General features: G+C 42.2%; 1 protein-coding gene across 3 annotated transcripts in view; it reads left to right on the top strand.

Annotated features, from left to right (window-relative positions):
* RASA3 (RAS p21 protein activator 3) overlaps positions 1–25,301 on the top strand; it is a 172,886-nt gene that overhangs the window by 27,599 nt on the left and 119,986 nt on the right. The window contains exon 2 of one of the 3 annotated variants that reach the window (XM_061377712.1): positions 14,337–14,455. Coding sequence is in view for 2 of the 3 variants with exons in the window: in XM_061377710.1 (XP_061233694.1) it covers positions 15,553–15,607 (55 nt within the window). In the remaining variant the exon portion in view is untranslated. Of the gene's footprint in view, positions 1–14,336; positions 14,456–15,380; positions 15,608–16,345; positions 16,368–25,301 lie in introns of those variants that run through there. The other 2 variants (XM_061377710.1, XM_061377711.1) reach the window with 2 other exon arrangements.

A 25,301-nucleotide genomic window follows, 5' to 3' on the forward strand; every position in this document is an offset into this window, starting at 1 on the left:
TCTGATGTAAGTTTATAGGTATGCAAACTGTATCAAAAGTGAAACAACATAATGTGGGTTTTGAAACAAGATTTCTTCTGTGGAATTTATATCAATATAATTTCATTTTCTGGAAAGTGTTATAATTAATTTCTGTCTTGTCTTTACATGCACAACTGTAAAACGTAAAACCTGGTATTTTTTTAACCCATCCTAATCTCTGTTGTGGCACTTTCCAGAGCCATGGTGATTTTCGAGCTTTCTTATATTTCATTCTATGTAGAATGTTGCAGAGAGGAGATATAAATCTGTTTTTTCTCCCTGTTCCTTTCTTCCATTAAGAAAATGACAAAATTATTCAGACTGGAAGCGTTTGCTCTTGTGTACATAAGAACATGCTGGCAGCTTTTGTACTTTGCATCGTGGAGAAAATCATAATGTATCCCCAAACTTTGCCATCTTCATAATGGTCCTCTCCAAGAAGTGTACCTATTATTATTACTTTTTTTAATGCTACCTTTTTTCTTCCTTGCTCCTTATTTTCCCCCTTTCACTCTTGCTCTGGTTTATTTTTTTTTGTGAGCTCCATCAATAGAAAGCCTGCACCTCACCAAGCAGAAGCCCTTACATTTTCTCAGAGCAATCCCTGTCTCTCTTGGCAGAGCAAAAGCCTGTGCTGCAGGGGGCTGTGTTGAGGACAGCCTGCTGCCTTCAGGTGCCCCAGCCCAGGGGCACTGCTCCTCTGGTTGCTGGCATTCACTGCAGCAAGCCTGAATTCATGCCAGCAAAGGCATGCTGGAATTTCTGGGCAACTAGTGTGGGAATTTAGGAGCACGCCAGCATGTCAACACAGGGGCACTTGAAAAGGCCGCTCTTTGGCCATTGGCGACCTTGTTAGTCACTGCTTGATCTGGGTGTGAACCCTGTAATAAGGAACAAAATGCTGTACCTCCTAAGCCATCCTTTACCCAGTATGATAGTTTCTCTTTGCTCTCACTCAGAAATTCACACTCATGTTTAATCCAAGAGCAGCTGAGTTGTGGGAAATATTTTGTTCTCTATAAATACATTTCTCCACTATATATCTTGATGATATCTAACCTCTGTTCTTGGCTTCTGAATGCCTTCATGCATATATGAAGTGCTCTGTCTTCTGAACAAAGGGGAGTTCTGTATGCACAGTGGATGCCCAGAGTATTTCAGCTACACTAATATAATTTCCCTGCTTTAAAAGAGCCACTGTTTAAATATCCATGCCTATATACACTAGTAACCCTCTCGAGATTAATTCAGACAGAAGGCAATTTATTTATTTATTTATTTCAATATTGTCAATTTGGTTAGAAAAATGTCAAATTCAATTCTCTACTTTATCTTTAACTGTTTGCCACCTGCAAGTCAAATTATAGGAACAATGGAAGGAAGGAAGGAAGGAAGATATTTTTATACAGTTAATGAAACAGACCCGGTCTGGAAATAATGAAGAACTATTTCTTCGTATTTAAGCTAATTATATTGTGATACAATCTTCCTAAGGTAGCAATACAGTTGAATCACCGCTGATGGTATTCACTATTTTCAAGGGGAGCAGTACTGCTTTATTACTGATTTGAAGCCAGTGACTAACTGAATCTATTTTACTTCTAAATTTGGTGAACATCATTATGGTAACTCTAATGGACACAAAAGCTATGCCTGTTATTTGCTGATTATTCTTAAAACATGTCTCTTGTACCTGGCTGCTGATCAGCAGCTTTCACAACACTATTAAGAATGAGAAAAGAGCTGCTGTAGGAGTTTTGGGGTAAGGTTATTCTTTCATAAAGGCCTCCGCTCCTTATCAAACAGCTGTACCTACCCTTTTCTTGTGTTCTTCATACTTTGCTTTGTCCCATTTTAGCTGACGATATTTGTTGCCACATGGTAAAATTGGCTGGAAGGCTCGATGCACAAAATAGAGCACCTCTGAATATGGGCTTTTGGGGGGGGGGGTTTAAGAAAAAGAGGAAAAAAATGTATGAGTAATACCAGTCTGAGCCTTTCCTATAGCAAAGCCCTGGAGACTTGTGGTATGTTTGCAGCTGGTCACGTGGGGGTTGTCATGGCATCGCTGCTCAGAAGAATGAATAGCTGGTGGTAGCATTTCAAACAATACATTTAACGAGTAGCAAACAGGAACTGAATGTTATAGCACAGCATTCCAAAAAGTATTTTATTCATATATAAAATAGATTACCAACTATACTTCATTAGCCAGATCTACCTCCCACTGGTGAAGGAAAGACAGTGGTGTAAGTTATTAGTCAGATTTGATACAAGGAAGAAATTCTTTACTATGAGAGTGGAGAGGCACAGGCTGCCCAGAGAAGCTGTGGCTGCCCCATTCCTGGCAGTGTTCAAGGCCAGGTTCGATGGGGCTTGGAGCAACCTGGTCTAGTGGAAGGTGTCCCTGCCCATGGTAGGGGGGTTAGAACTGGATGATCTTTAAGGTCCATTCCAACCCAAACCAGTCTTTGATTCTATGAGCAATGCTTTACACGCTACCATAAATACGTAAAGAACTGTATAATGGGCTATATTTGCCAAGCCTTGAGCAGTATGCCTCAGTAATGCTCTGAGCAAACCACAGTGGGATGTGTCATGTTTTGCACTGCAGTAACTTGTTTCAAACAGGTTTTTTTTCATCGATAAATATGCACTTTTCAAAAGCCACAGCAAATGTGTTCATAGTGAAACAGTTTTGGTTTTTAACAGCCTTTTCACCTTTCTTTGTCTGCATGCCATATGATTGCTAACAATTACAGAAAGGTCAGACAGATTTCCAAATGCCAACTATTTATGATGCTGACCACTGGTTCTCACTCAGGGCCACCTTGGCTTGCTTTCTTTGTAGGCAATATTTGGCAAGGAGATGCATGGGCAAACATGTTTTCTCAGGCCCACCCAAAAATGGAAAAGGTGCTTCTGCTCATTTAAGTGTGGCTTGGCCTCCTCCAAAGTTGGGCTTTAGGTGGCACAGTTCATTTGATGTTTCTGTCCCCATGGTATGGAGCACCCTGAAGAAGGGTCTGGCAGTCTGCTGAAAAGCACTGCTTTTGGCTCATACATTTTCATGGTAAGGCCTGTAGTTCCTAAGGAGAAGACTTGAATTACAGCTTGCAGCTGTCATGGGTTTTTTAAAATAGGTAGGGTAATACATGCTGTATAGAAGCACTGGGAAGTAAAGGAGGAACCTTTGGCTGACAGTACCAAAATTCACTAGCCAGAAAGGGTCTGTATGAGGATGTACCAGGGGATATTCCATTTTAGCACAAGGCTGTTTGTCTAGGTTGTTCTTATACAGCATCTCCTCTGGGTGCAGGAGAACAGCAACACACTGTCACATCTACCCAACACAGAATCAGAGCCACTGCACTCTTGAATCTTTATCTTGGTTAACTTTTGCATTTCAGTAGCAACATGCAGTTGGATATAGGGGTTGTGATTTTTATTCTAGTTGCTGTGAAATGGCACTTACTTAAACAACAAAAGCAGATAAATTTAAAACCTTGATATGTGCTAACTCTGAACTGTAAGGCAAGTACTCTGATTTTCAGACGCATGATGGAAGCAATTGAAAGTGTCTCTTCAGCTGCTTGGGTTCTTACTATTTTTCTGTTAATGTAACAGGAAGATGTGGAAAATGTCAGTAAACATAAAAAAGAGCTGAAATGCATTTCTTCAAATATATGTAAAATCTAACTAGGCACATAATACAATTATATTTTGCTCCTGAACAAATAGAAATGCTTGTCCCTCATTTGCTTGGCAGTGTCTTGGCCTCAGTCCTTTAAATGCTACACGTGTAATGATCTGTTATGGACAGATCCAAAGGGCACTATTTTCATTATGATTTCGTTGATTTTGATGAAGTCCTGAAAATATAAGGAAAACGTAGCCTCTTATATTGATGGAAACATGGCCAAACTGCTTCTCAATTAAAGTTTGTGACAGAAAGGAAGTGGCTTTAAACTTCCTCTGTGGTTGCCTGTTCTCTCTCTGCCCTTAGAAACTGTGGACCAGATATGCATTCATTCTCAGATGGGTTTTGGGTGGGTTTTTGTTGTTTCTGTGGTTTTTTGTTTTGTTTTGTGGTAAGAAAAGCAGAACTCAACAGTTTCAAAATTGGCTGTCTTTGTGTTGAGCTACCTAAGGTCCAGCAGGTCCTTTCTGATAGAAGATGATGCTGGAAGACAGGAACAGTAGGCCCTACCTCTCCTAATTTCACAGCCTAAGCTTACAGCTACAACAGGGGCTCTTCAGAGTGGCATTTCACTGTTTAGTCAAAGCAGCCTTGTGAAGTATCCTTAACAAGTTAGGGGACTGGACCTACTACCTCTGCAAGATAAAGCAGATATTTATGAAACTTTTATTCTGTATGCAATTTCATGAAGTGACAGCCATGGGAATTTCCATGTTACGTGCAGAAAAACTTGCATGTAATTTCTTCATAGCAAAAGGTATTACCTGCTGATAAAGGAATGAGGAATATGCAGATAATGAACATCAGATGATTTTGGAAAAAAATGCATTTTCCACTATACATCCACTTTCCAATGTATACATGTCTACGTTCAGTTTTCACATAAAGCAAAGAGAATTGTGTTTTCTGCAGCATAAAACCAAGGTTATTAGTAATAAATACCAATTTACTTTTCTAATATGGCAATCTTGGAGTGTGCTGAGCTGCTTTTCTGAGGTCTTAACTACCCTATGGCTCATGTAGATTTCTGGGTATGTTTTTTAGTCTCTTTTTGCTTTTGGTCTGATTTTTAAGAAAACCTATATGTATAATATATAAGGCTGGAAGCTCTGTGGGTGGTATTGCCAATAGGAATTTGAATCTTGGGTTACTTCCCCCTTGAACTATGTTGCAAGGTTAGTGAGTTGCTGCCCTTTCCTCTCCCACTGTCTGCCAGAAGAGCTTGGGATGGCTTAGGAGGTGCCAGCTACAGCAGCTGCTTGTGCTTACAGCCCAGTTATGGAGTAAGTCAGAGAATATGTTTCTTCTCCCACTGCACACCTAATATAGATCAATGTCTTTGGAGGTACTGTTGCTCACTGTGACCAGAAGTACCTTTTCCATGGTTTGCTTTTGCTGAGAACTTTGTATATATATACAGTAAGAAAATATAAGAGGCTGGGTGTACATGTCCTAAAGCTTTAAGGGACCTCTGTATGTGTGACAAGGAAAGTAAGTCCTCTTTTTTGTTGACAACTTTCCTGGTTATTTTGAAGTTACGGCAATTTCTTGCTTTATTTTATGAAGTGTTTTCCTCTGACTGACTTTGAGCGCATGCACAGGGTGAACTACAGGACTGAAGCTGCTTGCGGGTGTGTTTGAGGATCAGGCCCAGTCTCCCATCATTCACTGCCTGTCCCTGCATGGGCAATTGGAGATGCTGTGAGAAGCCGATTTTGTTTTGGTCAGTTCGGTATGATACATGATAGGCTCCAATGCTGTGACTTTGACCCTGCAAGCACACACCCTTATCATGTAACTCACCAGCAAACCACCCCACTGAGTAGCTGAAGAGTCCATCTGTAGTCAGGGGGATAAAAAAAGCAACTGGAAAACCTGCTGGGGTGAGTGGGACTGGCTCTCCCTGTGCATGCAGCATACCTAGCTGCTTCCATCTAAGGGCTGCCTGCATTCAGGCAGGCTCTGGCTTTGTGCATACGTGTGCAGTGGAGCAAACTTTTCCCAGTGTGGCATGAGTGCTTGCTGCGCTGAGTGGTGCAAAGGGAAGGGGACGTGAGGGCTATGGCTCCCACTGCAATACAAAAGCAGATTTACCAGATGCTTCCTTTAGACTTGACCCTTTTTGGAATCTTTGAGTGGGAATTAATTTTTGGCTGGGGAAAAAAAAAAAAGGTTGTTTCCCACTTATTGTCTGAGAAATTGAGGGAAGGGAAAGGGGGTGGGAAGAGAGGAAGAGGAAGGGAAAACATTGCCATAATTATAAGGAGTTTTATTTATCTATACATCTATCTACATACACAATTTAAAATCTTTTGGACAATGTTTGGTAAGATCCAGGATTTCCTTGATCTACAGCAAAAAGCCAAGTAGATTAGTGCTGATAACTGTTTTTCCTCAGTGGTTTTAATGTGGGAGGAGGGTACAGAGGGAGAGGAGAGGACTCTCGGTCGCCTGACTGAGCTTCTGCATCGAGGTCTGTTTGCTTATGCAGTAGTCCTTAGCTTTCTGAGGAAAACTGGTCTTACAGTGTGGGTGCTAGGAGTGTGTACACAGAGAAGAGGCCAGGGCCCTGTCCCCCGCCTTCGCCTGAGGAGGGGAGCACTTTCAAGGTAACCCCAGAAGGTCCTGTAACTGCTGAAAAGCCTGTCTGTAGCCAGAGACCAGCATGTCCTGGCACAGAGGGCTGGGTGAATCGGCCCAGGAGGCCTATCTGCTCCAAGGTGAGCATCTGCATTCAGCTATGTGTTCTCCTGGACACAATGATCACTACAGCAGTGGCTGCAGCAAAGATGATAAGGTGTCCGCTGTGTGCAGGCTGGGGGTATTGCTGAGTCTTTGTCTGGCAGCATTCTACTTTGTGAGTCTTTCCCGTGTCTGGCTTTACGAGAGCAAACTTCTGCCTACTTGTCAGCATGAGGCATAGCTAAATTTGTGGCTGGAATGAGGGCAATTTGCCAGTGCAGAAAAGGTCTACATTGCTGGAAGAGAGGTGGTAGCCTCCTACAAGCAGCACAGAGGAGAAAACTTGGAGGGGCCTGAAGTATAGCAACCTCCTAAAAACTGAAAAAGCACAGTGAAGCAGTAAAGTTTTTTGGCTAAGAGCAGATGCCAAGAGAAGCATTGTTTTGTGTGTTTGTAGGTGGTGCACATGTGTTACAGGAATGGACTGTGATACTGCTCATGTGAATGCTGTACACTGCAGTAAGATACACGTGCCTCTGTGTGCACACCTCAGGCAGGCCTGGCCCTTTCACTGTGTGGGAGGCATGTGATAGCAGGTGCCAGTATTAATTCTTGCTAATGTGCTGCTTAGCGTTTTAGATTTATGACATTACTTTCAGGGCTTGTATTAATTCTTATTGCTATAAATATCTGATTGCTTTATAATGGCTAAAACAAGTTAGTGGAGAAAATGAGGAATTAGTTACAGTTTTATTAGGTCCTTGGATGTGTATTTTCCTTTTATCTATCATCTTTCTCTACTCCATCCCACAGACCTGGATAACCTTCAAAAATCATTTGTATCCCATCTTCATTTTTGAGTCTCCTCCTTTAAAAGGTACTCAGAGAAAGGCACTGTTTTTCTGAATGCAAGCACTATCTAAACATAAACCCTCTGCTGTTCTAAACCTGTTGAGCACACAGAAGTCATCTGCTTAAGGGCATGGGTATGATTTTGGGGGAGAAAAAAGGTCTGAAGCACTAATCTAGTTGTACGTGTCTCTCTCTCCCCACTGGCTTGGGGATACCTGCCAACTGCAAAATTACACCAGTACAATTAGTCCTGTCATGGGCCAGTCAGACACAAGAAGCCATCACACTGACAAGTACTGCTAGTCTTACCTGTGCATCCTGCTACCATTCAGCCTGTTCCACACAAGCAAGAGAGGAAGGCAAGTCTTGCACTGCTTGCCTTTGGATTTACCCTCTGGCTTACTTGCATTACTTACTTTGGTTTACTGGCACAGAGGCAGCAAGTTGCAAGGTTCTGGCACTCTCAGGAATACCTCATCCAAACCCTCTCCCTTCTTTTTGAGTGAGAGCAGATGTCTTGGACAGGCAGGTTTTGTTCTTCTCGAGGGTTTTATGGGCCACCATGAAGCCAGAATGGTCAAGCTCTTCAAATGAGGTTCAAATACAGTGCTAGACTATACTGTGTAGAGGAAGAGCTCCTTTATGGGGATGGCATGTAGGGACCTGCAATCGTGCCCTTTCCAGTGGGCTGTCAAAAACTCATGGAAATACCCCCACGTGCAAGGTAAACTTTCCTAGTGCATTGGGTGCAAGAGGAGTAAGTTTCTGTGTACAAGAAGCATATTTTGCTTTTTGACATTTCTGCTTGTTCGATGAGTGACCAGACCTTCCATCTGTGGAACTTAGTTGAGATATCACAGCTATTTCCAGCAGGTGGCAGATGATAATCACACGAGTCACCAAATCTGGGTACAAATGATGTGTTTTCCAGACTGTTTATTCAGATATTGACTTAAATATACACATTATATAGTAGCTATAAATGTATTTCCAACAGCAATAAAATAAGACTGCATAATTGGAGCCAATTAGTAGTTACCCATGATAATATGTAATTAAATACTTGGGAATCAAGTGTGGTATGATTTTTTTTTTAAATCAGCTTTGATTTTTTTTATTTTTTTTTTTTTAATCTCTCAGATCAGAGATACTGCTTCTATTCCAAAAACCTCCAAATAACCATCTGGCTAATTGTGTTTCATGGTATAAGATTATCTTTGCTCGTGTACTGTGATGGGAGAGAGCTCCTTCATGCAGTCATGCCTGGATAATCAAAAACCCCCACATGCTTTAAAGAATTACATGCTAAAACTATCGTGCCAAATTGTGCACATTGCCTTTTCTAGGTAGCATCTCACTGGCAGAGAGGCATCTCTGCCTAAGTGGTACTACTGACGGAGGGAGGGTTTATTTCAGATTAGCAGTCCCTAGTAAGGACCAGATTTAGTTCCTTTTGCTCTCATTAGTCGTCACTCAAACACATGAGTAATGCCCGTGGGTTCAATGGGAGCTATTCACCATGCAGAGAGAGGGTGGCATTTGCAAGCTGACCCGCCAGCACTGGCTTCAATGGGATTTTTGAGCAAATGGAAGACCACAGGATCTGACCCATAGTAAATGCGTGACTACATGGAAAAGCCTCGTCAGGGTTTATAGCTGCATATGGGATAGCTGTGTCACTCACAGCACTGGCTGTGGATTAATTATTCCCAAAGCTTCCAAAAGTCAATGTAAACTTTATAGCATCTGTCATATACATCTTGCTTATAGCACAAATCTGGGACATATCTCAGGGGCAGAAAAGTGTTTGTTTTATGGGTGGGTTTGGGTAAATGTTGGTAGGATAATCCTAGAGACTTCCCTCTGGGGGCCTGCACGCCCCCATCTGGGGGGGGGATATGAAGGAGAAGATGGGGTAAGAGCTCTCCTTGCAGTCTCACCAGAAGAGATACTATTTGTGCTGCTAAACTGAGGGGGGTTGTGGCTTTGCCTTGAAGCTGGAGAGCAAGGATGGAGCCCTGTGTTGTCAAATTAATTCTCGTAAGGAACAGAGAAGACTGCAGATGAGCTGATGACATAAAAGCAAAGAAGATATGAAGATGATTATGGCTGCCAATATGCAGTTACTTGTGATATACGGGTGTTTATATGCCTGCTTGCATAACCATGTATTTATTGTAAACAGCAGTAACCAGTATTTAAAAAAAAGTAAAAAGTCCCACTGCTGCTCCATTTTTGTTTCTCAAGATTATTTGCTGTTTTCACTTGGTTACAGCAGTTCCACAGAAGCCTGATGTGGGAGAGATGAGGATGGATGAATACTTATCAAACTGCAGTAAAATTCACCACATTTTGTTCTTGTACATAATCACTGGTTTTGTTTTGGGTTTGTTTTTCTTTTTTTCCATGTAAGATCTTAATGCAGTTTTATTACATTATAATCTTTTATGGGAGGATAAAGGGATTTGTTCCTTAAGAGGAAAGCAAAGTTTATAGGCTCAAGTAAAGCAGATAGGACCCAGAACACAATGCTTCTATGAGTTTAGCCTGAAGGTATTTCATGTTGGTAAACTTCCTGAATGTTCTGTGCTTGCTGCTGAAATGACTTGGATTTTAACAAAGTTACATAATTTAGGAGGATGCTAGGTGGGCAGATTTTTAGAAATGATGAACAAGAATTAAGAGAGCAAAGTGTTCTTTCTTATTTCTTTTTAACAAAGATTAAAAAAACATACAACAAGAAAATTAATTGTATTGTCTCAGCTATTGTAACAGCCAGTTCTCACTGGCCGCTTTTTCCTGTAATTAAAGCCATTTTTCTTTTCCCCATTCTGGCCTCTTCCTGGCCCAGAGTTCCAGCGACAACCGGCAAAAATGTGAGATGTTCTGAAAAGGCAAGCAGTAAGAAAGTAGACATGCTTTTCTGCCTGTACTCTGGGGTCGCAGTGGAGATCTTTGCTTTGTTTCAGTGTAGTAACTGCAGAGCAATCCCCAGTTTTCCTGTTTCTGTTGCACAGATCTATTTTTATCCGGTGTGTGAGTGCACTGTACATGTATATTATATTGGTACTTGCACACGGAGTTCAGCAACCACCATCTCAGTAGTGTCCACTCTTTCCCATATTTCTTCTTCAATTAAACTTCAATTAATTTTTTGTGAAATCTGTGCCTTCTTGTTACTGTTGCTGACATTTTGCTAATTAAAACCTTCTTCTTGTCATCGTTCTCTTTCTTTCCTTCTCTCATGTAATGTAATGGCCAAAGTGTTTTCCTGCCAGACTCATCATACAAGCAATTTCATTAGTTTGTTCATTCCTCGGTAGCTACATCAGATGCAAGCTCTTAGTCTTTGGAGACACAAGGTAATCACAGACTCATTCTTCAATTTCCTACTTACACAGATTATTTCTGCCATACCTCACTGCATGGAGGCTGGGGAAAGACCTGCAGCCTTTTCCTGGCCAGTTGTAGTTCTAAGACTTCAGAGCAGCCACTTGCCCACCCCTCCTTTTACTATATTACTGTGAAAGGTATCACTGCATGGGCTGAATTTACCACTTAGTCAGGGCATAAGATTCAGAGGCACTACTGAAGACATTTTTGCTTCTCCACTCACTTTGCCAGGGAAAAATGTTTATTGGGTCACTATGGTCAGAGTAATGATATCATACAGCATCTCTATATGGATAGTAGCTGCCTTTGAGCCTCGTATAAATATTGTTATTTGCAATTATCTATGTCTTCCTAAAACTCAATCACAGTATCTTGCCCAGTCATCAGATCATAGTCTTGCTTTGTGTCACAGTGATATTTCCTCAGATTTGTCTTAACTATGTTGTTCCTTCACATAAATATAGGCAGCAGCTTCATGCTACCCAGGGGATAGTAGGTTCATATTTTGTTAGTTTCTTGCATAATGCAAAAGGAGATTAGAAAGCTTCTTATATTCTGTTTCCTCCCGAGAGAAAGCTATCATGTAGATCAAGAGAGGAAATTATTTCCTTGCTTGGCACAAATGAGTCACAGAAAATGACCTTCTTTGTAGTCTAATTTAGACCCAAGAATCCTCTGAAGAGCTGATAATATAAACCCATATGGCTTGGATGAAGAAAGTTGGAAAAGATATTGTCATTAACAGACGCATCCACATCTTAAAAAGCAGCATTTTACTTTGCCTAGATTTTTTGATCAGACTGCTAGCAGCTGCAACCCTCATGTTGCCTGCACATGTTATCTATAGTACATGCACACCCATGCGATACGCTGCTACTGAGGTTTAGTTTCAACAATAGAGATATTGAAAAAGCTATGCACAGTTCTGTGGCTGTTTCTTATTATGCATTTAACATCTTTAAAATACATATTCATGTGAGTTTTGAAACATTGCTTTCATTTACATTGGTGGACTGCATGGCATGTCGATTTGGAGACAGATGTTTATTAGAGAGGAAGCAAAAAGCTATTAGTCTTATGTCAAGAAAACAAGAGGCAACAGAAAATAAACTGGCACACTGATACATGAAAGCACTGTCAAAGAGCTTCAGCAGAGCAGGGCTGGTGGGAAACCAGCAGAGTAGCTGGGAAGCACAGTGAGCTGCAAGTAACTATTTGCAGATTCTCATGTGAGGAAGATCGATTTATTCTGTGGCAGAGTGTAAGAAGGAGGCAGCTTTTTTTTTTTTTTTTTCCCTTTCTTTTTTCCTTGCTATAAGGGTTCTTGGTTTTTTTTTGTTTCATTTTGTTTTTTTTTTAGTTACTAGGTTTGGTTTTGTTTGGTTGTCTTTTTTCTGTTTTGGGGTTTTATTCTTAACATTGGTCTGCTCTGATTGTTGCTAATCTCAGTTCCATAGGTATCTTGGTAGTTTCTTTTATACTTAAGTACAGAAGTTGGTGATGATTAAGTACATTTTAAAGGAAAGGCTGGGTTTATGGTTGAATTTTGCCACAGCCTTCCTGGACATATCCATGCTCTTGGTAAAGCTTGGTCATCCTGAAAAACAGTCTAGAAGTATGGTGGTGTGTAAGCATGTACTCCTAAAGCTGCCCAGCATGCCAGCGTGCCCCAGTCACACCTTTGGACTGGGATTCTTTCTGCTCAGGTTGCTTATGATCCTGGGCAAAGGATTTTAAAGCATCACAGCTCATGGGTCTCTTGTTTTTCATAATATACAAGTGGGAATCATGACAGTGTACAACAGCTGGGTGTTGACGCGGGAGTCACGGACAACGCAGAGACAATCAATGTGATCAGCAATTGCCAATTCATTACAAAGCTTTAACTCCTTATATACCGTTTCTTACAGGCACTTACAGTGATTTGGCATATTATGATTGGATACATGTCTTGAAGACCCTTAGCATCTAACACACAATTGGTTAAGCACAGGTGTGAGAACTAGACCTCGAAAGCTTGCCAACAGCCCACAGTTCTCATAACTCAGTGAATTACAGCTTCTTCTTATCTTGCTTGTTTAAGCTTCCTCGGGCCTCTCATGGCCTTGCTGTATCTTTCAGGATTATTCAGAGTTTATGTACCAATTATCCATTCTCCTGTGAGAACACTGTCTCCACAACTGGGTTATAGGTAGATGCCTTGTTTTGTTTCATGGGCATAAAGGAAATAGAAGTGCCATGGCTGTGTGAGAAGAACACAACTGCAGATTGGGAAGCACAGTCTGTGCATCTGCTGAGAGTAACTCTTACAGCTGCAAATGTTGGGAAGCGAAGTGATAAATTGATTTTGTTTTTTAATTAATATGTTGGGGTCAACTTTCTGCAGATGAGAAAAGCTTCAGAGGGGGAAATGAGGTCAACTGAAGTCTTTATGTACCAAAGGCAAACACAGGAAACAAAGAGAAGTACAGTATTTTATCTGAGATGTCTATGTTTAGAGCATGGAAGCAGGTTTCTCCCTGTTGCTGTTGGGGAAGATTTATCAGTTCCCAGCATCAGTGTGTAGAAGTTTCTTTGGTCACTGAATCACAGGTACAAAGATAACATGTTTTAAAAAAGATTTGTGAGCTCATTTGGGGTCAACTTGTAGGGATCCCAACAATAGTACCCATTGTCCTTTGCTTATAGCTAAACTTTACCCACTTGCTTGTGGCTGTTGTTTCTGCCTGTGTACTGCATTGTGTATAACAGTTGTTTGCCATTCTTCTTCAGTGATGTGACTCGGTGGGCCTGTATTTATTTTGTGCAAGTATGTCCAAGGTGTATTGTGTGCCGAAGTAGCACAAGCAACAACCATTGTATATTCCTTTTGTATTTGTGAGCATGTACAGAGTTTCAAAACAGGAACAGGGAGCACTGAAGGTATCACAGGGGATGCAAATGACCAGCGGGCAGAGGGGCTGAAGTATTGCAGTGAGCTGGGAGCATTATGGAGAAGAGATGACACACAGTAGGTGGAACGAGGATAAAGCAATAAGGCTACAGAGGACACTGGGCATGTCATAGTGAGGAGGATGGAATTATGGCATGGATGCTGGTAAATGGAAGCCTAGGCTTTATAAAATCGCTTCAGAGTCTTGTGCTATAGAAGTACTTTTATCAAATTACATATGTCACTTGGCTATGCAGACAAGGAGAACACAGTAATGCAGCTCCTTAAGATAACTCACTGCTTCCTTTTTTGCCTGCAAGCTTGCCAGTTTCCTTCAGATTTAGGCCCATACCTGTGTTGGAAAACCCAGATGCCCCAGGCTTTCCTGACTTCCCAAGTATCTCCTTCCTGAGTTTTCATTTGCTCTTATATATTTCAATGTCTCACTTCTTTTCTTAAATAAAAGGAATTAGTTTTGTGTTGTACCTGTCATGATTCAAGCAATGATGGACTGCCAGCTATTTTCCTTTGGCTAGCCTGGACAACATTTTACGTACAGACTTCATGCTGCATGTGACTGACTTAGTATTTGCCTTGTGATTTCTTGCTGTCCTTTAATACTTGCTTCTTAATATATGTACAGCTTGTTCTTGGTGTACCCCGTACTTCAGAAATTATAGCTGAAGCGGGAAAGCATTGGATTCTAAGGGTTTTTTTTTCACTTTTTTTTTCTTTTTTATTTTCTTTCAGCTGCAGGCTTGAGAAGGGACATTTTGTTGTGCTTCTCGGCCATGCTGGACTGTGATGTGCCTGGGCTGTTCTGCATAGGGATGGTCCAAGCCCCCTCGGGGGGGTTGTGACTGTCTGCACCAAAGGTAATCTGATTTTTTGCTTTATGAAGTAATCTGTAGGCTACTATTGAACTTTGTGTTCTGCTCTTGCCAGACCTCCAGGGAAGGAGTATTTCAATTACTGACTTTACAAGACCCAAAGCTTGGCGCTGAATGCTGACACAGGTCCTATTTCTTGCCGTTTAACTTATAATCATGCAAGACTGAAATCTGAATTCGCTGCTCTTCCCATGCCATCAGGTAGAGCGAGCTTTGCCACTGATCTAATGGAGCCAGGAGACAGACTGGCCTGCTCCCAGCGCCCAGACAGGTTTGCGTATTTACCACGGTACTTCTTTTCCCCACTAATGAATGGGTTTCATCCTGGGGCATCGCAAGTGCCCTTTCTTTATGGCTCTGTGGGAAACAGGACTTGCACATTCCTTGCTCCCTCCCTTTCGCCAAGACGCACAGGCCCCGCGGCTGCTCCCCGTCGGTGGGCCGGAGGGCGCCGTACACCGGCAGTGCAGTACAGTTGGTCAGCCCGCCTCCCGCCGCTGCCCCGCGGCCGTCCCGGCGGGTCGGGGGCTGCCTCTCACAGCCGCCGCCTTGCCCTAACGGTGGCGGGACAGGGCAGAGGGCGGCGATGGGAGCGGCCGCCCCGCACAGCCTGAGGGGGCGACCGAGGCGCGGCGCGCGCTCCACAGCTGGGCGGGCGGGCGGCCGGCGCGAGGCGCGCTCCAGCTGTTGCAAAGCACCGCAGCAACCCCCCCCTCCTCCCCGCCTCATCTCCCTGGCACCCCGCTCCCCCCTCCCACTACCCCTGGCGGGCAGCGGACCAATGAGCGCCGCGGCCGGCTGCCCCGCTGGCCAATGAGGGGGTGGCGGCGGGGCGAGGGCGGGAGCTGCCAGCGTCAAGGGGGGAGAGGTGGGTGCTGTGCAGCGCTTCGCTGGGCTGCACGGTCGCGGCAGCCGGCTCGCTGCGCGTTCCGAGGTCTCCGCTCGCCCGCCTTTTCTCCTTCCCATCGCGGCGGAGCAGCTCGTCTGTCTCCTCCTCCCCGGCCCAGCCTGTGCATCTCCGCGGCGGCGGGGTTCGAGCGCTGCCGATCGCCAGGCGCGGCGGCACCACCACCACCACCACCATGGCGGTGGAGGAAGAGGGGCTGCGGGTCTTCCAGAGCGTCAGAATTAAAATAGGTGAGGGCGAGGGGTATGGGCGCCTGGCAGCGCGGGGAGCCCCCTCTGGAGTGGGCCGCGCTGGGCAGAGCCGGTGCGGCGAGGCACCCGCGGCCGGACGCTCTGTTGCGCTCCCCTGAGCCGCGCGTCCCGCCGGGGCAGCGGTTGAGGGTGGCGGAGGGCGGGCGGTGCCCGCGGGGTCGGCGGTGCGGGGCTGGTTCCTGTGAGGCGGCCGGGTGCTGCGGTGACAGGCCGGCAGCGCGGGGCGCGTCCGGCGGGCGAGCGGCGCCGACGGGAGTCCGGGCGGCGCAGGATATTAGGCGGATTTCGAGATTTTTTGAATTATTTTTTTCCTTTTAGTCGCTAAGCAACGCGCTAAAAGTTTGGAGGCGGTCACCGAGTCTCAGTACTTTATGTCGCTGGCAGAGCCGGTGCGAAACCGGCCAAAAAGCGGCTGTGGGAAGGAGCGTGTGCCTCAGCCCCTTCCCTCAGCGAGCGGGACGGGCTGAGGGTGCTGCTCCACGGCTTCCTCCGAGTCGCGTTGCTGTTGATTGTGTTCCAAACCACATTATTAGAAAGTAAGCGACAGATGTCGCCGTGCAGATTAAACTCTCCCTGGTAGAGCTCAGAGCGTGCCGGCTGGGAGGGAAAATCCCTCGTTTCTGTAACAGTGGCAAACGCAGAGTAAGCGGAGTGAGCGGTTTGCCTCCCATCGATGAGGCATGGTGGCCGGGAGCTTAAGGGGAAGTAGAGAAGTTTAGCGCTGGACTCCCAGTGATGGGTACTGAGGGAGTTGTTGGGCTGGTAGCTGCCTATTAACGCAGAGATCTTGAAAGATCTCTTCTCTTGCATGTCCGTGCACGTGAAAGCAGATTTGCAACCACCAGTTGTCATGTTAGATAAAACTGAGAGTTGAGTTTGCTAGGAAATCTCATTATTTGGGTAGTGGCATTAGCATTTCAATGAGACCATTACTAGGATCATTTCCTTCTTAACTGGCTAGCAGGTGGTTTAGTCATAGTAGATTTTAAGAAGTAAAATTTCATAACATAAACTAAAAAATCGTATGTTGATTCTGTATTATTTTATACATGCAGAAAATAGATTTAGTAAGACTATAAAGTGTCGCCAGACTTGGTTTTTGTCTCTTTTGAAGGGGGGGGGGGGAAGAAGTCTTTCTGCAAAGGAGCGATTCAGGCAGCATGCAGGTGATGCTATTGCAGGTTGTTCCTATCTGGCGATTTTCAGTGAAAGGAGTAAGAATACATCTCTCATGATGGAGGATGATGACTCTTGGGTATTTTTTACAACAAACAGTGATGTTATTATACCCAAATGACTGATGTCACTGGAGTGTGGGAAATTCTTTGAGTGGTAGAAGAGATCAAAGATATTAATGGCAGCAAAAGACTTGAGATTAATCCCATTAAATCATGGATTGAAGTTAATCCTGCTGCTGGCTTCAGTTATCGGAGCCCTCATGAGAACTAAGCATTTGATTAACGTGCAGTACTGCAGCCGGGATTCCCGCTCCCTTTTAGCGTGGATAGTAGGTAGGAAAAGTTGTGTGCCTCACTGGTACACCGGTGCTTCATTTCTACCTTCCAAGCAGAAGGCCTTTACTCAATGAACTGCAAGAATGATGCCAGGCGCCTTCTGGAGCACTGCAGTACCCAGGTTTTCTGCTGTACCTCGGCAGAGGGCGGTAACAAGTACGCACAAAAGCGAGTGCTTTCCTTCTTTTCACTAGAAAGTGTCTGAAGGCAGAGCCACCAGCTTTGGTGGCAGGAGCGTGAGTTTCTGAGATTTGCTTTTGAAAGTTGAATACCTTTCTGCCGCTGACTGTCTTTCATGAACTTGGTCAGACAATTAGAAGTGGCAGGATTGCTCTGATGAGTTGAGGGAGTATTTCTAATCTTACAAGCCCTGCAAAGCAATCCTAATCTTGACGAAATTGTATATTGAATCTTGTAGACTCCCTGCAAAAAATCCTGTGAGTGAATTTGAAAGGAGGTAATGAACATTGACAAAAAAAAAACAAAGTAGTGTCCCTCCGGTTATTTCCAAGAGTAAATTTGTATGTTAGCAGTTCCCATTTGCTAGTATCTTGTAGGTTTCTCTGTGTCTGATACGCTGAATCTTTTAATGGGTTAAGTGATAAGTTATTTGAGGACAAAGGGATAGGTCATTTCCCGTCTTGGTTTGCTTGTATTTTTCATGCTTGAGAATTGATCAGTCCTGTTCTTTAGAAACTTGCTTCATGACCAAGCTCTGTCTGATCTCTGACTTTCAGATATTCTGTGCCTGGTCTGGCAAGATATCTTCTTCTCTGTAGTACCTTTGTTGGCACATCATGAATGGGGGCACTGCTATACAAGTATGCCTCAGTGTAAGTCTCAGAAAATGTAGGACCGATGCTCTGAAGAATCAGTGCAAACACACTGTGAGATCAGTGTGGGACACCCATGGTGGTGTGCCTTTCTTAGTAGAGAGGCTGATGCAGTTTGGAGATTTCAAGCTGTGCAAAACATGTATAACCTAGAGGTGTTTGAATGCCTTAATGTGAAGTATTGCATGGCTGGGTCTTGTCCTCTATTTCCAAGAAGCTTCAGGTAAACGAAGGCATTTTCTACTGCTGGTATAAGTGGTTCAGTTGGGAAATGAGGGGTTGCATAGAGCCACATCTAGCTAGATGGGTAATTATGTTGCAGAACTGAATGCTTCCCCATTAGGGGTAGTGTTGTTCTAGTCATGTTTGGATTTGGCTTGAGGCATTTCTTTCATATGTTGAAAATGTGAACCCTTGGGCTTTTTAGGAACCTGTTTTCCTCATATGGCTACAGTGCCAATGATGTGCCATTTCCATAAGGTGTCTCGTTGAGATCCTGAATTTGTGGAGCAATGATATGAACTCTGCCATTGTGGGTAGTAGTGTTAAGAGGAATTGTTACTCTGCTACCTCTTGTCCAGTTTCTAGTTTCTTTTGTGGTTTGTTGAATTGAAAGAACTCAATGCCTGGCTACTTCCGTTCGTGTCTGTTGCAAGGAAGGAACACACAGTAAAAAGAAAAAAAAGTCGTATCTGTGCTAATGAATGCACTGTTGAAATGTCTATTTGAAATTGGTTTATTTTGGCTTCCCATAATTGCAACTGTTGTCCTCGTCTTTTTTCCTTAACTGAAAATTATTTTTACCGGAATCCCTTGTACATAAACAAAACAGTGTGTCATGTAAGACTAAACAAACACTTCCTATAAGATTGCCACTTTGAGGAAGTGTGCACTGCTGATATTTCCATGACTCAGTGTTTCAAAACCTGAAAGGAAACAACATAAGGCTCTTTGACTGATGATTGGCTGGAAAAACTACAAAGAGTCCTTCTGCTTGACAACATGACTTGTGTTGTACTGTTAATAATGTTTAATAAATATACTGTACTTAATTGCTACTTCTTTTCTCCTTAAATGGCATCAACTATTAAAGTTTCAGATGAGAAAAGAAAAGCTCATATTCAGCACTTCTGCTGTGGAAGGCTGTATAGTGGCTAGCAGAGAACTTTCTGCCAGATTTTACTTTGTGAAATTTTTTATACTTGAAAAATATAGAGGAACAGCTCATCTGTGAATTTTCACTGTAAAGTAACAAGCTTTGTAGGTCCCTGAAAGTTAGTGCTCTTTTGTTTAGCTCTGAAATTGTGTTGGTTTTTTTTTTTTTTTCTAGATGTAGCAGTGCTTGCTATACAGGTTAAACTGTCTCACAGTTTTGAAATAATAAATGGAACAGGAGGATGCTGCATGTGAAGAGGCTACTGGGGCCATAATATAACAAGGAGGACCCTTTGCTCATTGTTCTGTTGACTTCAGAAATCATAATGGTCCACTGCGAGGGCTTGTTGCAGTTCAAGACATGAATAAATTTCTAAAACTCTTTTATCATCTTTAGAAAGGGCCAGGTATTGACCTTTTCTGGTTAGAGGTGCTGAGGTCAGAGTCTGAAATGTGGGTCTTGTGGCAGCGTAGTCTCTCTTTGGTGCTAAGTGTGATCAGAAGCATGAAGCTGTGAAATTTTTGTGATGAAGGTTGGGTACTACCTGATGTGGGCTGGTGCTCCACTCGCAGTTCACCTTGTTCAAAGGGTAAACCCACCATTTTCTTAACATTCAAAGCCCTGTTCTACACTGTGATGATCCAGTTGACTACATGGAGGATTGTTGGTCTGTAGCCTGTGCTATCTTTCTGACTCCTCATTTTCTGTACCTTCTTTACTGATTTGCACAGAGCTATGTAGTTTAGGACATTGCAAAAGCAATTGAACTTTTTTTTGGTAAACTGAAACTCTTGAGTGAGGCTAGGCAGAGTATTTGCTTAAGTGGTAGTATACTAGTGTTTATGCAGGTTGATTGACAAGAGAAGGTATTTACTGCCCTTCCGCCATTAAATTTGACATGCAATAAATGTTTGAGAGATGCCTCTCTGCATTTCTGTAAGGTTAAGAAGGAACTACCTTGTCTCTGACAAACTTAAAGTCTCTCCTAAATCTAATAATCCTAAGGTTGATCAGGGAAATCCATTTTGCCTTGAGAAGATGTTCCTTTCAGTGCTGTCTGTTGGGATCTAGTGCCTCATCTTAAGTGGTAACTTGTAAAAGTATGACTAAATATGCTCCCTGCAGAATAGTGTAGAAGGATTTATCCCCATTTAAGTGGGGTATAAGGTTGTTGAATAGATATTTTAAAAATAAAGTATTTCCCCAGCTACCTATACATACAAACCAGAAAATTAATATTTAGGAAATGTGAAATATTTCTTATAAAGATTGTGAGGATGGAGCCCTCCATCCTCACAAAAGATAACTGATTTTTCTAGTGCTTCAAAGTTAGTGGACCAACAAGTAAAGAAAAGAAGAGAAATTATTTACATCTCACCCTGAATATATTCTCTAAATCATTTCTACACCTTAAAAATTTGGCAAGTACAGCTTAAACTGATACTGTATAGGTAAAATAAAGTAGAGACTTAAAGTTGTTATGGAGTGACTGCATAGTTGAGGCTAGAGTCTGGCAGGCTGTGGAGGGTGCAGAATAGATTATACAGATCTTTCACTGCTGGTTCAATATTTCATATTGTGCTAAATTTGGTGGTGGTTGTGTTCTGACTGACTTGTGTTCAGTGTGCTGAATGGAAAAGATGTGGGACCAGTGCTGTTTCTAGAGGAGGAGTACTGTGACTGTTCATGGAGCATTAGGAACAGCTGTAGCTGGGGAAAAAATGAGGACCAAAGCATAGTTAATGCAAGTGAGAGAAGGAAATGAAGGTAGCAGTGGAAAAATGCTTCAGTGAACTTAGTTTGAAGACATAGAAGATGTTTGTGTTTGGGGCTGCCAGCCTGACATCAAATTATCCATAACTTAATGTAAAAAATTGTTCATATATGAGAGTGGAAGCCAATGTGACTTGGCTTTTAGACTGTGTAGAGGTAAATTCAGAGGAATGAAGCCATTAAACAGATCTGCTCAGAGATGTTGGATGTCTAATGTCAGGAAGCAAACTCTGTAGGCTTTTTTTGTCCTCTTTTGGAATTAGAACATTTGAAAAAAGCGTTCTCTAATCTCTCTCATGAGAACGAATAGTGTTTTCTTGTCTTCTCATTGAGGTGATTATGTGCTGGTCAAAGTACCAAATGCTGTTATATGAGGACATTATGTAAGTGCTGGGTAACTTAGTTCTGGCGTTTCTCAGGAAAATCTGTTGCGTTGAATTACTCTTCAGACTGGTTGGTGGGTTGTTTTGTGTGGTGTCTGGTTTTGGGGGTTTGGTTTTGTTTTTTTTTTCCTTAATTTTTTTTTTCTTATTATTGGTAGGAAACAGTTTTCAGTGTTCTATTTCTGAAATTAGTGGGTTAGGTAGATCTGAATATTAGCTTCTCTTCCTGTGTTCTTATGTCTCTGTTCTGCCTGGTGCTGTTCTCTGTTTCACACATGGCTTTGTGATTCTGTTCTTGCAGATGAAGTCCAAGGTGCTGTGTGATATGTTAACCCAAATTAATAGCCTGTTGCTGCTGAAAAGGCAGATACTGCTTTTTCCTTTCCTACTCATCTTGCTCTCAGCTATGAAATGCTCTTTCCCTTCTCAACACCACACACCTGCTGTAGACTGCTTTTCTGCTAACAAAAGAAATCCAGTTCAATTTGCAAATTAGGACCAAAGAATGCAACTTATTTTTCTTGTCAGGGTTAGTTTTCTTCTGTTTGAGAGAGCTGAATCAAGTGAATGTCAGAGCTGTCTCTGGACAAGTGTCGGGAGCTTGACTGGGCGTGTAAGTGTGGGAAATCAGATGGAGGAGACAGCAGGTGCATCCCCTGCTTTCATGTCTGTATCCTGGCAGCGTCACGAGACTGATTGAATCTTTCTATACTCTTCAGACTGCTCCCCTTCCATAGTACATGTTTTCTTGATGATGCTGTATTTTTTAGCTTCCGATATCGCCAGCTTGGCCAGCTGCTCTGGAGAACAAATGTTAAAACTCAAGTGAGACCGCCAGGAGGATTATGACAGACTGAGTTATCTGTATCTCTGATCTTCCCTCTGCCTGAGAGATACTTGCATCTCACACTCAGTTCAGGAGCCTTAGCTTCTCCTGAAAGTGTAGGTGTTTTAGTTGGTATTAACTGATTAACACTTACATGCTGGTCTTCTAAAGCTGAGGCACCTAATGTTGTATATGCTTAAACAGAATCCCCTCATTCCCCCTTCTTTGTATCACAGCAAGATTTCTACTTATGCAGATATGCTGTCAAAAATTGTTAGGTATGAAGCCATTTATTGCACCGGTGCTTCCACTGAAGGGTGCTACTTACAGCAAGATTAGCAAATAGAGTTAAAAAAAAAATCTTCTAAAATTCCTTTAATAGTGTTATATCAGGTTAAAATTCTTAGAGCAGATAAACAGTACAGACTGCAAGCAAATAGACCTTCAGGTACTCCTCTATCCTTTCTTAGTCTCTGACTGATGAAGGGCTGACCGATCTCCATTACAGGAGTGTAAATTGTGAATAATTCTGTTGAAGCCAATAGTTATGCTTCTGAATTAAGTCCTTGAGTAGCTCATGTAGTAGTTTTTCTCTTGAAGGAGGTGGAGGAAAGGATGAGGCAAAATCCAGTTGGTGTTGTCAAGGAGTACTTAATACCTCTCATGTTGTGACAATCGTCTCTGCAGGCTATTGTGTTTGGAGAATACATGTTATGGTTTCCCCTTGTAAAAACAAGAAACCTACAATAAAGACAGAGGGTTGTAGTCTTTGCTGGATACTGTAGAAGATGTAAATATCAGACTTTTATATTACTCATGATTTCAGATCAACAAATGTTCAGTCAAACATGTAGAAGAAAAATAAATGTGTGTGCCAGTGGACTATTAATGTGTCTGGGCAGCAAGTCACTGAAGGCTTATATTAATGGTTAAAACATGTACTAGTATGTCTTAATGTTGTGTTTTTAAACCTCCTAGTACCAGAGGTTTATCTACTTTGTGGTTAAGTTAAGGAGAAGCTTGGGAGATGCTTGGAGTTAATAACAGTCGGTATTTTATTAAACTGAAAAGCTGATCATAGACCTGAACATTCTGAACAGCTCTCTGATTTTAGCAACATTTATTAAACCTTATAAAGCATCTGTTCTTTAGCAGTGTCCATTTGATTTTTTCAGCATGGTGGACTGGTGACTGAATTTAGGATCCAACTAAAAGCTTTGTTTTGGAATAAAAACTAAACAAAACTAACTTCCTTCCTCCTTCATCCTAACCTCTACCAAGGGAAAGCAACTTCCCTGAAACGTGTTTTCCTACTATAGTAGACTTTCTGGGTGACAGTGTCGCAAAATGAGATGTGAAGCTTCAAAATTATGAAGAACTGGATTTTTTCCCTTTTTTTTTTTTTGACATTTTTCATGGATCACTGCCAAATGCAAAACGGTTTAAATATTCAGTGGAAAGGTTGAGGGCTTTGAGGTTTGGGGTTTTCTTTTTGCCTTTTCTGTGTGTAAGGGGTGAAACGTGGTGTATCTGTATGTCTGGGACCTGAGGAAAGCACACAAATGTTGAAGACTTACAGCCTGATTGATTTGCCCAACTTTGGAGAGTTCTGCTCTTAAGTTTTCCTTCCAGACCTCAGAAATCTTATCTTTTTTCTACCTTACTAGAGACTCATTCATTTGCCTTTTGTCACCTCTCAGGGAGCACAGGCAAAATAAAGATCCCTTCGTTAGCCCAGTAGCCCAACAATGGAATTTTACTGTTCCCTACCTGCTGGGTTTTGCGACTGTATCGCCATTAACTCAAACGGATTAGTGTGATGTGATAGTAAGAGGGAGAATGTTACACTTACGAATGGCTGGTAGATTCGATCAGGTGGCGTTTGATGCAATGATGCAAATTAGCATAAATATAAATGTGCTTTAGTTTTGTAAGCTGGTAGTAGGTAGATGAACATTAGGTGAAGCATCTCAATTCTGCTACTTGCAACAAAATTCCTGAAAAGCCTTGAAACTGGGAAAAGTATTTCTGCAATAATGGGAAGAGGGGAAATTTTCTATTAATGCAGGTTTGTGTTCCCTAAGATGCATGCTTAAGCTTTCTTTTCATGTTTTACAGTGACCTTAGGAGGAAATACACTTGTCTGTCACTGTACTTCTAACAAATTTCAACAGTTTTCAAAATCCATTTAAAATAAGTTTATGTTGAAAGGCCTAAGTTGTGTTTCACAAAAGGAATGTAAAAGGTTGGAGACACTGGGTATCATGGGGAGCAGAAGGGTATTTGAACTTGAGAAGGTGTTCTGTTTCCAGGGTTTTTAACCTTGAGTGGTTAATTTTATAATTTATAGCTGTAGGAATGAAGTTTTTGAGTGACTGATAACTTGACTCTTAGCAATTTGCAGATTTAAGTTCCCATTCAATTCCAGTTACACAGAAGGCATGTAGTATGAATCAGCTTTACTGTTTTTTATTTTTTCTTGCTTTCAAGTTTCATTCAGCTTTAATGTTCCAAGTACTGAAAAATTGACAACTTGAAATACTTTATTTACAGTTGTGCTTCTGTTATGGCTGCTTATACAGAGTTCTTAATTCCAAAAAAGCAGATGCACTGATGGCTGAGTTGTAAGCTCCTTAAAAAAGGGAGAGAGGGGAAGAAGTTTATTTTTACTACTGTTTTCAATTTCTTCTAAAAATATTTCTGTTTACAAATTGTTTACAGCTACTTACTTTTTGTTCAAAAACTCTAGAAGAAAACAGTTAGTGGTAGGGTTTTACAAGGCTTTAGTCGATTCTTGCTTGTATTTCCCAGCTGGTGTTAGAGTACATCTGGAATCTATGAAATTCCTTTCTTTGTTCCTCATTTCCTGTTCCATTCAGTACTACAGTGTGGCATTCTGAAAGCTCTTTCTCTTGGTATTTTCTTCTAAGATGCATGTTTTAAAGCATTTAGCGAGTTCTTAAAGGTGGTTATATATTCCTTGTGCTTGACAGTGTAATTGGACTGTATCATGCAACTTCTCAGATGTTCTGTTTTGGTATTTCAGTGAGAAATAGTTTTGTTGATTTTTCTGGCAGTCATTCAGCTTGTAGAATTGTAGGAAGGAGGGTGGTAGAAAGAGAAGAAAAATCTGGTAGATAGTACAAAAGCTCCCTTTCTTAGCCTCCCTCTCTCCCTCCCTCCTCCCC

This window comes from Neopsephotus bourkii, unplaced genomic scaffold, assembly GCF_033783945.1.
Source record: "Neopsephotus bourkii isolate Nb327-2 ecotype Australia unplaced genomic scaffold, CSIRO-AGI_Nbou_v1 NB_1760, whole genome shotgun sequence".
In the NCBI taxonomy this organism is placed as follows: Eukaryota; Metazoa; Chordata; class Aves; order Psittaciformes; family Psittacidae; genus Neopsephotus; species Neopsephotus bourkii.